Raw genomic sequence first — 14813 nt, forward strand, 5'->3', positions numbered from 1 at the left:
TTCTCATCCCTCAGGCATACTGATGCAAAAGGTTGAGGATTCACTGCTTAGAATGTTTACACATACTGATAATCCTTCAAGCATATGATTCAATAGAACATAAACTATTTTAACATTCTTCTTGTCAATACAGCAAAAAAGATTTCCACTTGTAAAACTGCTCTCCTCCAACTTTTTAGAATTTGCTGCTTTAAAAAAAATACTGTACAAACTAGGGAGAAAAACACCTTGGACAGATATAATTTATTACACATCGGTGTGTATTTTGGAAAATTTTCCATAGACTCATTCCTTCATCCCACGAGTATTTATTGAGCACTTACTATGTGCAAAAAGCACTCTACTAGGCACGGGAGGATATAGAGGCAAGCGACACAGCTAAATGTCCCTGTTGCTGTGGGGCTGATGTTCCAGTGGAGGCAGATCAACCATGTTCTTCTGGTGGAGCAAGAGATTATCAGACAGGATGGTGACCTTGAAGCAAGTCTACTGGAGTAACTCCACTGGGTGCTTGAGTGGGCATTACTGCACAGGACGTGCTCACGCTCTGGTCGTATTTGGGCACCAGGAGGAACCAGTGTGAAAATACCAACAGGAGCAGCATCACTGCTCCTCCTGTGGGGGAGTCATGAGCACAGTTTGTCTCTGAAACACACATAAATGAAACTGGGGTATGTGATCTCCAGGTCGGCCTTCCGATCAATCACAGGTGGGTGAAAAATACTCAATGGCACGGTCTTTTTATTTTATTACTTATTTATTTTAATACAAAGCTTTGGCATTAGCAATTTTATGAAAAAATAAAATGTACTAAAAATAAACGCTTGTGTGGCATGATTGGTAAATGATGCACAAAAATAGGTTCTTTTTTCCTTCAAGGCAATCAGTCAGAAAGCAGTTTTTTTTTCTTCTTCAAAACCACTCTACCCTGTGGAATAGAAGGGAAAAAAAGAGGTCAAGAATTAGTTAAAAGGGAGTGGCCAATATTTTAAAATAACGGAGAAAGTGATCTTAACTGAAAAGTGGGCTGGGGCTGTCCCCCACCATTTCCCAGCCCCATTTGGGAAAGTCAGTAAGCCATTAGCATTTTCCTGAACTCAGCAGCTTCAGATCTGTGGTCAAGTGGCTCAGTCACCTTAGAAATGTGTTAGTCCTCCCACAAGGAACGCAGGGAAAAGCACAGGCTAACCAGCATCCTGCTTAAAAATGCAGGGATGATTATCATACAATTCACAACTTTTCCTGGTTTGAATGCAAGTTCTCGGTGCTGAGTGTCCTGAAATCTGCAGCTATCTCTTTGAAATAGGATCCCCCTTTATACCTGGGACAAGAGTGTCTATGTTTATTTTGAAGTAAAATTTGTGAAGTGTAGACTTCTGGGACGTGTGGCTCTCTTACGGGACTTCCCCAGACTGTATGTGCACGTGTCCCTAAATCCGGTGTCTGATGGTGCCCGGGGTCTTGGGAAGCCCCCTGCTCTGCCCTGGGGCGGACACCACCCCTCCGCAGCCTGGCTCTGTGGGACGGCCCTAGCTTCCTGAAGCTTCGCGCAGCTGGTTCGCTTCCTTGGTACCCTGATTCTGGTCTCTAGTTGTGCTCTTTTCTCTCTGCTCAGTTCTAGACCCACACTTCGAACTGCTTAATCTCTGGACACCACACAACTCTCCAGCATCTCTGGATCTCCTTCCTCAGCTCTGTAGTCACTTAACCTCCCACCTCCAGTCTCTCCCAGGCCAAGGCAACTTCTAAGGAATCATCTTTGTGCCAAAAGGCCTCAGATATTACCTACTGCTTATAAGGGCACAGTCCAGATTCTGTAGTCAGCCTACTGCCTCCAGCAGACACATCAAGCCCACCACTCCCTGAACCAGTTCTGCTTTTTCCTCTTTGTGTCCTAAATTATGCCTGGCCTGGTTCCTGAGTGACTCTCTCCAGGAAGCCTCTGTTAACTCCCCAGGGGGCAGCAGGTCCCCTGTGTCTGTGTGACACCGAGAGGCTCTGCCATCACTCCCACTAGTGCCTAAGCCTGAGCACTGTGCAGCACAGCCCCATTCCCACAGCGCCCCTGCAGGGCAGGGCCTGGTGCCTTGGGAGGGTTGGCGGGGCGTAGCAGGAAGGCCGCTCACCACCTCACACTGTTCATCGCAGTCCACTTGAAGATCACATACCGATTTTATAAAACTTCCTCAGAAAAGTAAAGTATTAGGTAGGAGAACTTTCAATGGGTGAGTCAAGATTTTTAAACTTAATTTTGCTCTTCTAAGAAACTATAAGCTAATGTAGCTGTAAGAAGGTTAAAGGTACTCGTGGGGGAAAAAAAAGACAGTGAGGGAGTCCAATCAGGGGTCCCCACTGCCTTTAACTTTCTTTGTGCCATCACATTTCTAAAAAGCCCACTGTGTCCTCTTCCACTACATTATTTCTAGCCCTTAAATGGCTTACTGGAGCAAAGACCAGCAGTGTAAAGAAAGAGGTGGGCCCAGAAATGCTGGGCTTGAACCCCAGGCCCTCTTCCTATGGCATTTCTCAGGGGTCACGCAGCTCCTCTGGGCCTCACTTAGGTTATTTTGTGTACATATCTCAGGCTCAGAGTGGCTGAGAGGAGAAAGAGGTGGATTCATTATCAAACTGGGGGCAAGTTCAAATCTTTGCTGGCGCTGCTATAAGGAAGGCTGTCTCGGAAAAATAAACAATCAAAGATGGGTACCAGTGTAACTAAGCAAAAGGTATTCTGTTGAGAACCAGAAATCCAAAATTCTTTAGATCCGTGTTTCTCAAACTGCAGGCTGCAGACTATTACTGGACTGTAAAAATCAATGTGGGAATTCATGACCAGTATTAACAACAACAAGGTACAGAGAGGAGATCAGAGAATAAGGATGTAGTAAGGGAGGTGTTTGTGAAACTTGTTTCAGTTATACACATGTGAATATGTCACAATACAAAATGTAGTTCTTACAGTGGCAGGTGGTAAAAAAAAAAAAAAAAAGCTTTAAAATAGTTTTGATAGTTAAGGTTCTAAAAGGGGCAGCCAGCCAGCAGGGCATGCAATACCTCTTCTTGGGCTCTGATCCTTCCTAGGAAAGGACAGACAACTGAAGAGGGACTCTCAGAACTGGAAGGAGCCTCAGACTTGCACCTGACACAGGGTCTGCCTCTGAACAGTGCCGGCCTTGTGGTTTCTGTCACATAAGCAGGTTCTGGTAATTCACCAGCTCTCAAGGTATCCCGTGTCATGGATGGACACTGTTGATCGGCAGTTAAGTTCTTTCCTATATTAGGTGTTACTCTACCTCTCCTCTGTGGATGTCTCCAGAGCTCCTGAACTACACAGTAAGCCCCCTCCATATGCACTGGTTAGTCATCACGAGACTATTGTGAGTGTTATAGGGGCAACCTGGGTAGAAACAGAGTTCCACACAGGAGTAAGTTCTTGGGAAGCACTCAGTCAACAGCAGCTAGTCTCATCTGTGGGAGCCCTTCAAATACATCCCTCACATCACCCTCATCTTCACTCTTCTGAGCCAAGCACCCTCAAGACATAAAGATGATTACATTTTCAGATCCTTTTATATTGAAATACGTCAATGTTCGTCTTAAAGAGTGTGTGTAGATAACTCAGAAATACTGAAAAAAGGTTCAAATAAAAACATCAATTCCTCTGATCTGGCTCATAAATGTCTATCACTGCACCTCAGAGGCCACCGGCTCACCAGGAATATTGGTGGGGACAACTCGGGCCTGCTGCAGAGCCAGGCTTCCTGGTCTTGGGCTGTGCTACAGGATTCTATACTTATTCCAGTTATTTTACCACACTTCCTCCGGTTCAGATGGTTTTGAATCTTGAACGTCTGGACTACACTCCCGGGCAGATCCTTGGGCACGAGTTCTATGAATCCAAATCTAGGAGCTGTGGAGGATACTTAGCTGGACCTCCCATTTGGCTGAAACCCTCCTGCATCATCTACCTTATCTCACAACTTGCTCCTCGAACAACAATGAAAAACACTGTCTTTTCTTATGTTGAGGGACAAATAGGCTGGTACAGATAAAAGCTGGTAAATGTTGGGATATAACGAGGTTTTCTGAATAATGAAGCAGAGCAGTAAACCTCCTTTGGGAACTGAAGTTCACTACCCTTGCTCACTGAGGTACTACGAAACAGGGGTATGAGAAGATCATATGTACAAATATATTTGTCTTTCATTTATTTGCTTCTTTGACTACCAACCTGTTTATATTTGCAAAGCCTCAACATTCACTAGATTTGTCTGCAGTGTTAAAAAATTAAAGCACAATTAGTCACGGTTGAGTATTTAAATAGTATTTCATACAATAGAAGGGGGGTGACCTCAGATCTGTGGACTTCTGACTGACCTCAGAGTTCAGGCAATAGTACAAGCCCTGGGTCACTGTGCAGAACATGGTGAGGGAGGTGGGCGTGCTTTTGCCCCTAGCAGGGCAGGAATCGGTGCTCAGCAGCCATGCCTGGGCCTGTGTGGGTTCCACGTGTCTGCCCTTACACGTGGCCCACATGGCTTCATCTTGCAGGGTTTCACCAGTGACTAGACTGGGTCAAAGTCTTGCTGAAATCACTATATACAAGTTCAGTGTGACATTGTCAAAAGAGTAAACTATAATGGTAGTATGCGTACAGGTGAATTTTACTATCAACTTCCAGACAAATCACATGTAAAAAGATGGAAATCTATTTATATAGAAGACTATCTTACAAATGGATGAAGTTACCTAGAAAATTAGAAACAGCAATTAAAATGAAGACAATCTCATTTTGGCTGTAAGTTTTTGGTAAATGCAAAAGGGAAATAGGACAGATTTCAAAGAATTCATTAATGAAGAATAATTATAAATTTATTTGCTAGAAACTTTTCTCTGGAATTAAAGTTGCATAGGAATTTTTTTAATCAACATTCTTGGGAAGGAGACATTGAGTAAGAGTGACTATCATCTTTCCGTTATCTTCCACAATTAAAATGGCCTTTAAGATATTAAGTACTTCATGTTGTATTAAAAAATCAACATATAAAAGCACAACAGGAGAGAAAAACATCACCCACAATTCTACTAAATTAAGATAATCACCATTAATATTTTGGTGGCCATTCTTTCATACATCTGTATGCATGCACACACACACACTCTCTCTCTCTCTCTCTCTCTCAATGGGATCATGAAAATTGTCCTTCAGAGTAGTTCTGACTGAAGGCACAGAAATAATACTCAAATGAACAACTGCGGTATCAACCTTCTACAAAGGCTAATGGGAGAAGGGTCGGCCTAAGACATGGATCTAACATCTATGCTTAGACTGAGTCATGCAGGCATTTATGCATGGAACTGAAGTATCATGGCCCCAGGTACTTTGATTTCTAAAAGGTAACACATCTAGTGAGCCTTCTCTAAAATATCTGATGCATGAACTGAGCATCTGGCAGATCCTGAGTGGCAGCAAGGTGACCATTAAATCACATCATGATTCTCTAAAAGTGCCCAGAGTGCCTCTATATGCTGTGACTGGTTTTTGCTCATTTGTGAAAGTTTTAAGAAGTGGACTTACACTACCATGGACTCTGATGGGGTCAGTATGAGAGTAAGCAAAAGAGGTGATTGTAGGTGAAATAACTCTTCCCTCCACACAGGTCTGAATCATAGGCACTTACTGAGCTCCTATGATTCTATACTGTTTCATGGAAGAAAATTAAAATCATTTGCCAAATGATAAAGGCAGATGGTCATCTCATTCACAGAACTTTGAAAGAATCTCGGTGGAACCATTAAGCTAACATTTATTGAGCACTTATTATGTACCAGGCACTGTGCTAAGCACTTTACATGCGAATTCACACAACCTAGGGTATGCTCCTACCATTATTCTTGTTTTCTCCATGACTAAAATGAGCCTCAGATAAATACAGCTGCCCAGGTCTCCCAAGCAAAAAATGGAAGAGCAAGGAGTCAAATCCAGGTTATGTCTCACTCTAGAGCCTGAGCAATTCACACTGTGCTATGTTGAAGTAAAACTGCATCAGGTGGGTTGGCCTGTTGGATGACTGGCCACAACTACTTGCCTGAAGGCTGAAGAATGCCAACCAACCATGGCATCCTCCCAACGTGTCAGGGATGCCAAAGGGCCCTTCTTACAAGTATCCAGGCAACAGATCAGGTTAGAGATAATAAAATGATGTCATGGTAAGTGCAGGTTACTTGCCCATTTGTTTCTACAGCTGGACAAGGAGTGTTCAATTAAATCAATTACATGAGCTTGGCTGGTTATGAATCAGTTAAAATGCCAGGACATAAGTGAGTGTGGAGAGCACATGAATGCCACCTGTACTAATTTAGGTTCCTACTTGGGCTGTGTCCTAGGGCTACTCTCATCTCAAAATTTTTTTTCATGGATACTGGTAAAAGAAAGGACTAAAGAATACTTTACAATGCCCTAAATTTAAAACAAAACCAACAAAACCAAAAATAAAATAATAATAATAAAAAAATAAACCTTTGTTTTATCTTATCCCCATGGAAAGTTACTTGGAAAATCACTGGATCCAAATGGGACTTAAGAGTAATCTAGCCCAATTTTGCCTACTCTGAACAACCTCTAGCAGCCCCGACAAGTAACATGCAGCTTCTTCCTGCGTTCCTCATCCTGGGCACTCCCCATGGCAAACCAGCTCACGGGGTAAGTAGCCTCACTGACAACTGTTCTTCCTCTTACAGAGATGAAATTTGCTTTCCTGTGACCTACCCCTTTGGTCCTCATTTTGCCCCATGGAAATACCGTTTATGCTTATTTTCTTTGCCCCCCTGACAATCTTCCTACTCTTTGGAAACAGTGGGTCTTCCCGATTGCTTCTTTCTTAGAGGCTAAACATCCAAGTCACTGTCCCTTGACTGTAGGCCAGGGTGCCAGTGTTCCACCAAAAGCTAAGTATGTAAGAATCCAGGTCAGGTCTGGTGAGCACACAGTAAAGTGGGATTTTCCTGTCAATGATCAGGACATAGACATTCTTTGCACCCTATGACTGTGCTGGTTCCCCTGGAGTTTGCATTACACCGCTGCTGTACTCTAAGCATGTGGCTAACAAAAGCCCTTGGATCTTTTCTCCAGTGAGCTGTTGTTGCTGAGCAAGGTGACCTCCCGATCTGTGTTACTGACTAAAAATATATGGTCAAGAAATACACTTATTTTGCTAGGTATGGCGTCATCAGGATATGAAACTAGTGAAAGCCAAATTTCACCATCTTTATGAAAATTACAGGGTTTCTTGGGATCATCTGGCACATGCAATCCAAAAAATAATTTGTTACTTACTCATTAGCATTCAAGCTAGCTGTGGCTCTGATGATCATGTAGCAGAGTGTGAGAGCACTGAGGAGGCCAAAACTGGCAATAATAAACCATTCTTCTGTTGACAAAGGAAAGGGAGGAAATCACTCTGGGGAGAAGGCTTAAGTCAAATCGATGTCAACATTTCCCTCAAATGCAACGAAGCAGACGTCAACGGAGGTGTAAGCCAAGACTGGCCCAAGGAAGTGAAGCAGGAGGTTTGCCAGAGAGCTACTAACTGGAGAAGGTTAGTGGAAGTAGTGGTGAAAAGCTGCAAGGGAGAAAGGAAAGCATGGCCCAAACATTTCTTCCAGTTAAGGTCCTGAGGTTTGTGAAGAGTGTGGCCACCAAAAAGTGTGCAGCAGAAATAATGCATATAAAATTGCACGTGGACACAGAGTTTTAAATGGCTACTTTAGATGACAGTAAAGTGGACCAGCCATACTTCTATAACCTTTCCTTCTTCATTCTGTCACTTCTGCATGGTTGTGCCACTCATACGGAGTAGAGGTCCCAAAGGTCCTGTGGGTACTCCACGCAGTCCGCGGGCTGGCCTTCCGTGGCATTCGGGTCTACCTTCTTTTCTCTTAGGCACAGGTTTACTTACAGTCTTTATTTACAAAGGACATCTTATTGGTTCTCTCCTGGGAAGAACTACCCTTCATACTCCCGCCGGCGGGAAGCAAGCACTGGCTGCTTTGGCTGTGTCGAGCACAAGTAGGAAGGGAAGGTGACTCACAAGGTACCTGGCCCATCAAAGAGTTGGAAAAAAACCTCTGAAACACAGAACTCTAGGGTTTTTTATCTAGTCTTTCTCTAGATCCGGGAAGTCAGTTAATATTTTCCCTTCTTTTCAAAGCCTGTATGTCAAGGTAACGTTCCCAAAGTACTATTTACTGCGAACCTTGAAAATAACCTGAGAACCAATCTATAAAATATTTCCTAGTATATACACTAACTAGGGCTGGTTTAACAAGGTGGTACACAGCAAAGTCCCCTATGTATCTACAATAAGGCAGAGAGAAGACATTTATACTTGGAATGCCAAAGTTGGGTATGTAAAAGCTACGTAGAACGTGAGGGTTTCTCAGTCTGGTTTCCATGAATCCTACAAATGTGCAAAATTGTGTGTGCCTAGGGATTTTTCTAGAATAAGGTTATTATACTTTCACTGGATTTTAAAGGTGGTGATCTTCAAAACGTTAAGAACTGGTCTTCAGGATTGCCAGGATGATGAGTTTGTTCTAGAAGCGTTTCTTGGCCATCTTGATCTGTATTGTTATAATGCTTAGCAAACTCTTTGGTTTTTGGTTAACAGTGCAGCCACTGCTTCCTGGATTACAAATTCTTCATCAGTACAGTAAATTTATAAGGTTTTAATTTCAGTCCAAATGAACATTTAAGAACCCATACAAAATCCACCATCTTTACCTGCATGTATTTTAAGTTAGGAAAAATGTGTCCTGGCATTTAAAAAAATTCAGAGATGACTGGTCATCAGTATCAAGAAGCTTAACACAGAGTTATTTTTTTCTTCTTAGAGACCTTTGTACATGATAAGCAGACTAACTTTTGGAACTTCAGTGATGTCTGTGTTTCTGCATACTGAACATACCATCCATAGATGTATGGCATTTCAGTTATAAAAACTAGTAACCAAAATGAAGCAGACCCCATCACAATGCCCGGTGGGTCCAGCAGTCTGCTGAGGCCGGAACACCAGTGTGTATTTAGCACAGTGCCTTGCACAGTGGGTGCTGAGCGGGCGCACTGTAGCTGGTATGACACTACAGAGCTTTGAAGGCAAAGAAGAGGGAGCTTTGGTTTCGTTTAACCACATGAGTTTATTTATTCACATGTGTAAATTCCACTAATGGGGATTGATATGATATATGAAGTAACATTTTTTATCATCAAAATGGGAGATTCTGAAAGGACAGTTCTGCATAAAATATAGCAGGATCAGAACTTAATGTAGTAGTAGGTGCTCAATAAATGTCGATCAATGAAGGACCTACAAAAACTCATTAATAAACAAGGAACCTTTGTTTCCTTTATTGCTACTAGATCAGTTTTCAAAAATCTACACTATAAAACCTGAAAACACGAAAAGCTGTCGAAACATATCACGGGGGAAATGGTAAGAAATGAGTCAAGCTGTATCAAAGAATAGTCTTCCTTATTTTGTAACTGAATGAAGTCTCCCTAAGTTTAGACAGATGCTAGAACAAAACCGGGGAGTCGTTTGCTACTATTAAGTTTTGGTTGGTTAAAAACATGTGTCCTTCACTTGAACAGACCACATGAGGCTTTCTATGTCAAGGGCAAATCTTTTGCAACAGCTTTATCTGAGCTATAGACCCCCTGAGTTAAGCAGGGCCCCATCAGCTTTAGGGCTCGAAGCTACAGGCAAGCAACAGCACATACTGGAAAAGGCAGCACCAGAGTGGTGGCAAGGAAGATGGCGAAGGGCTGTTAGATGGAAAGATCACGTAGAGGATGGAACTGGAGGAGACAGCTGGCTTGTTACAGGGTGAATGTCCGCAAGGCCCACACACACGCCTGCCAGCCCACTCACACCGTACTGAGGCACGGCCATCAGAACACTCGGAGCACTGCTTTTCTTCCCATCAATGGCACAACAGTCAAGACGTTCATAACGAGCAAGAGCGTTTTTAAAGGCATATTACCCTTTGGCTTTTCTCCCACCTCATGTACCATGACACCAAAGAGGTAAGTGCCAAGACACCAAACGTCATAGAAAGTGTAAAATAAAGTAAGCGGCAGCCAGCTCAAGTTGCCCTAGAGTGGTTCATTTGTGTGTTCAAATCTGCCCTAGTGTTTCACTCAGCTGCCTGCAGCCTAGGAACCAGAGAGCACTGGTGCTCACGGTCACACAACACACCCAAGGTGACGCCCGAGGTCACATGCATGACTCTTGAAACTGCCCATCTGCAAGGCAACCATTTTGAAACCAGCTACTAAGACAAACCTCTGAACAACTACTTGTCAAATAGAAGCGATTCCCATTTATTATACACAAATACACAAGCTCCTTATTATAAACAAAGTTTCGTCTTCCAAATACCTGTTTCTTTCTCGGTTACAGTCTAACCAACCAGCCCAGGAGATTGCCTCAACTGTCCTCCAGAGCAATCAACGCACACCAAACAGCAGCAAATCTGCCCTGCACCCGGGCACAGGGCCCCACTTACTTGTTACTGCAATGTTGATCTCTCCCGTTCTAGGAGTGAGCTCCCCATCCTGAGGAAGAGGTGAGATCCCCGAAGTTCGAAGTGGCTCCAGGCCAAGGGAGTTGTCACTGGCGAGGTCACCTAGGGCTGATCTTCGGTTAACTGCTTGGGTTCTGGTGAGCCTTTCCATATCAAATGCTACGTTATCAGTACATGGCAAATTTGGCTGCAAAACATTTCCAGATTAAAAGTACTTATAAGAATAACAAATCTTTTAGAAAATTCTAAATGTTTGATACCCTGTTGAAAAGACTTCAAGTTTTTTTTCCGTGTGGTTTCCTCTCATTTCTTTCCCCACTTACCCTTTCTCACCCACAAGTTTTTCTGTAAAAGAAACAGATTTCTTCCCAAAAATTGGTGAAAAAGAAAACTAAAATCCACTGCAGAACCGAGAAAACCAGATACTTCATCTTTATGAAGAAATGACAACCTTTGGTGGACATGGCTCACGGGCACAGGAGTTGTTCAATACATTACAAAGCTGACAAACATTTAAAATGTGTCGCTTTGGCTCTTCCATCAATGTGGAGCGAGAGCAAATGACACAAAATACTGCTTTCATCCTATTAACTTCTCTGTAATGGCATTTATCTGGCAGTCAGTTTTTAAACGTCTCCTACCTTTAAACACAAGGAAAGCATCCAACCAAGAGCAGATCAACCCTGAAAAGACCTTGAATCGTGAGTAAGGGATCTGTTTCACAATCTAAGAATCTAACCCTGAAGGAGTTACAGAGCTGCCTTAGGGCCAAAGCCTACCAACTAAAACATGGATATGAGAATCTTCTGATGTAACAATACAGATACTTGGTTTCCCTAGCAACCTTTAGTTCTTGTAGCAGATAGCACGTCAGAGGCAGAGCTGGGAAGGATGGCTGAGAGAAGCTGAAGTATAGAGAAGTGACAGCCGACCAAACCCAGAACAATGGCTTCTCAGCCAGGAGAACGCTGTTCTAGATCACCCCAGAGCCTAAGTACAAAAAATGACAGCACAGTGCAATAACTGATGCTTATAATGATACCCACTCAGAAGAGGTTTATTATGGCCTTTATATTTAAAACCATGGTAGCCTGTAATAGATTTTAGAAGGGTTTCATTAAAAAACAGAAGGGAAAAGTATTAGTACTTCAAAAATAGGACTTAAAAGAAAAACGAAACCAAACCACCACCAAGGCTAGAGGCAATGAAAGGAGATTAAGTTAATCCTTCCCAAAGTATCTGCCACATGTCAGGTATTGTGGAAGATGCTCTATGTTAAACTCCTCAAAAGGAGTGGGTTTTGTTCCCCAGGAGACGTCTGGCGATGTCTGGAGACATTCCGATCGTGTGACCGGTGTGTTGTGCCACTAGCATCAGGAGTAGCCAGAGGGGCTGCTAGACACCGAACGGTGCACAGGACGAACCCCACCTGATGGAATTATGTGGTGGTGCTGAGGTAGAGGAACCCTATGTTAAACGATGTCACTGATGTGATCGCTGCAGATGGCAAGATACAAGGGGTCATTACTGCCCAACGGGACTGTTAAGCTGTCATCTGATAGCGTATTTTGAATACGACTGCTTGGATGTGCTTTGGGCTGCAAGGCTACCATGAGGAATTCTTTCGGTGGGCCAAACTCAACTTTTGGTTCTGTAAGGAAATCACTCATCCACTCTTTCCTGAGGCCAGAGAGTACTTTGTTTTCCTCCAAAAAGCATTAATTGTGGACATATACTTCTCTTAAGGAAGTCTCCACGATCCTCAGTCAGTGCTGAAGTTGTCTGCACAGAACCGGACCAAAGGCCCTGCCCAGAGCCGGCACCGCCCACCACGACTACTGGCAACTGACCAAGGCACGCAGGGGAGCAAAGCCAGATCCGAGGGGAAGGAATGTAAGTGATGACATGTGATGCTGAATGCAGACAAAATTACTGCATAGTCTATATTCTAGTCCTTAAAACAAAATAGTGGAGTGCAAGAAAACCCCATCCATCTCTCCTATGGCGGTACTTTACCACAATCCAGCACCCACAGAAAAGTATGCTTGCCAGTGGACTAGCTCAGTCCTTTACCATCTCTTCTGGGACTTCCCCAAGGTGGCCTGGACTTTAAGTACTCTGGGAGAAAGGCACTGCAAGCCGGGGCTCTCTCGTGAGATGTGACCATCCCGCTTTTGCTACGTTAGGCTGCACTTGGAGAGGACACCACACAGACGCAGTAACAAAATAAGAAACATACCACAATTCCCAGGGCCTTCAAAATATTAAGTTTGCACATTGGACAGGTACAGTGTTCACTAAGCCAGGGATCCACGCAGGATTTGTGGAAAACATGCCTGGAAAAAATGGGAGACTTGTATCACAAATTACATGCTAAACAACTATTAGACCAAAAGAAATGGAATTTTTAGTCAGTTTCTCCTCCTTTTCCGACATATTGGCAAGTCCCAAGAGACAAATATTGGGGATGTACTAATACACGGCTGGCAGAAAATCTCCTGAATCCAATCTGGATGACGAGAACTGTAAGTAGTATTTGGCAGTTCAGTCTTTTTATTTCACCATTTGAGGAAACTTAGGATATTTATTATGAATGAAGAAGACAAACTATACTTTATTAATCAGTTATGTTTTCTGTAACAGCTAAAGTAGAAAAACGCAAACTCAAGAAGATATGAAACAAGAGTTATATGAAGTTTTCTGCAAAACTACAAATTAGTTTCATGGAACTCAGTTTAAATGTCACTTAAAACATTTTTACTTGTTTTTTAAATTAAAAATTATTTTTAAATGTTCACTTTTTGAAAGAGCAAGTGAGGGAGGTGCAGAAAGGGGGAGGGAATCCTAAGCAGGCTCTGCGCTGTCAGTGCGAGGCCCGACACAGGGCTCGATTCCACAATCTTGGGATCATGACCTGAGCTGAAACCAAGAGTCAAGATGCTTAACTGACTCAGCCACCCAGGAGCCCCTTTAATTTTTTTTTTTTTTTTTTTTTAGAGAGCAATGTACGCACCAGGGGAGAGGGACAGAGGGAGGGAGGGAGAGAGACAGATTCTCAAGCAGGCTCCACACTCAGCAAAGAGCCAGACATGGGGCTTGATCGCATGACCATGGGATCATGCATGACCTGAGCCAAAATCAAGAGCTGGATGCTCAACACACTGAGGTATCCAGGTGCCCCTAAAACATTATTTAAAAAGACTTCTAAGCAATCTATGCTAAATGTATGTAAAGGCTGCAGGGTGGTTGGGAATATTCTGGGGACAACTGCACCTAAGAATTAGGTAACACTGAGCCAGAAGTTTTCAGTGGAAATGTTTTAGGGAGAGAGAAGATGGGTGATCTGCTCTTGCTCAGGAGAGTGGAAGTCGCATCCTAGCAACTGAACCTAAGTCAGTTGTGGAGAGTTTAGCATTCTTAGAAAAGGGACGTTGCACCTTTTGGAAGTGAGAGAAGACTTTGAGGGAGCTGTGGAAATCATTTCTCAAGTTCAAGTACTCCCCATGGCAGCTCTCAGAGGTTGAAATGAAGCCACACAGAAGCCCCAGAGTCCTGGCCAAACAGGGAAAGAGGCAGATGCTGGGACCCATATTCAAGCACCTTTGGAGTAACTATACGTGGAGTCTTGGGATAAAAGAAATGTTAAGAAAGATATCAAATTGAAACATGGTATGCCTTTAAGACTTTGTCAATTTATAATTTATATGTGGCTTATAGTTATATATAGCTGTTCAAAAAATTGCAGTTTTGATAAAAAAAAAAAAGAGGTCTAAAGAACTCACTGCTCTAACTGGGATTTGGAAGAAACATTCGTATCTACAGCTTCAATATGAACAACACGTGTGTGCCCACCTGCTGCCACTTGGTGACCATGCACTCAATTACTTTGGGTAAGAATAATGATCATGAAGTCTGAATTTATCCATCTCGTGGGAAGCCTGTAGATAAAGCAATGAACTAGAACCTCATCATCCCTGGAGGCTTTTATTTAAACCTGCAGGTTTCTACTTAAGGGGTTAAAGTCACCAAACCATAGGGGAGCTTGAAATTCATTTACAACACACAAGGCCTTGTCATGTCTGCTTCTTGTTCCTTTTATTCTCATATGAGAATGCTCCAAGAGTGCTCCCACCCACAGGGCCCCCCCTGGGCGGGTGTTTTAAGAGCTGGTGTTTGCTATAGTCTGGCAGAGACTAGAACAAGGGTTCTAATCTTTCTGGGGATTCAGA

The 14813-nt window shown here is 43.1% G+C and overlaps 2 protein-coding genes across 4 annotated transcripts in view; one reads left to right on the forward strand and one right to left on the reverse strand.

Moving 5' to 3' along the window:
• The window catches only part of SQSTM1 (sequestosome 1), a 217658-nt gene that overhangs the window by 132064 nt on the left and 70781 nt on the right, over positions 1 to 14813 (forward strand). The gene's annotated exons all lie outside the window — the stretch shown is intronic.
• The window catches only part of RNF130 (ring finger protein 130), a 135627-nt gene that overhangs the window by 26079 nt on the left and 94735 nt on the right, over positions 1 to 14813 (reverse strand). The window contains exons 6-9 of one of the 3 annotated variants that reach the window (XM_060636418.3): positions 12824 to 12920; positions 10567 to 10771; positions 7337 to 7430; positions 739 to 928 (exon numbers count right to left, since the gene is read on the reverse strand). In XM_060636418.3, coding sequence (XP_060492401.2) covers positions 913 to 928; positions 7337 to 7430; positions 10567 to 10771; positions 12824 to 12920 — 412 coding nt within the window. In that variant the 3' untranslated portion in view covers positions 739 to 912. Of the gene's footprint in view, positions 1 to 738; positions 929 to 7336; positions 7431 to 10566; positions 10772 to 12823; positions 12921 to 14813 lie in introns of those variants that run through there. The other 2 variants (XM_060636420.3, XM_060636419.2) reach the window with 2 other exon arrangements.

This window comes from Panthera onca, chromosome A1 (assembly GCF_046562875.1).
Source record: "Panthera onca isolate mPanOnc1 chromosome A1, mPanOnc1 haplotype 2, whole genome shotgun sequence".
Classification (NCBI taxonomy): Eukaryota; Metazoa; Chordata; class Mammalia; order Carnivora; family Felidae; genus Panthera; species Panthera onca.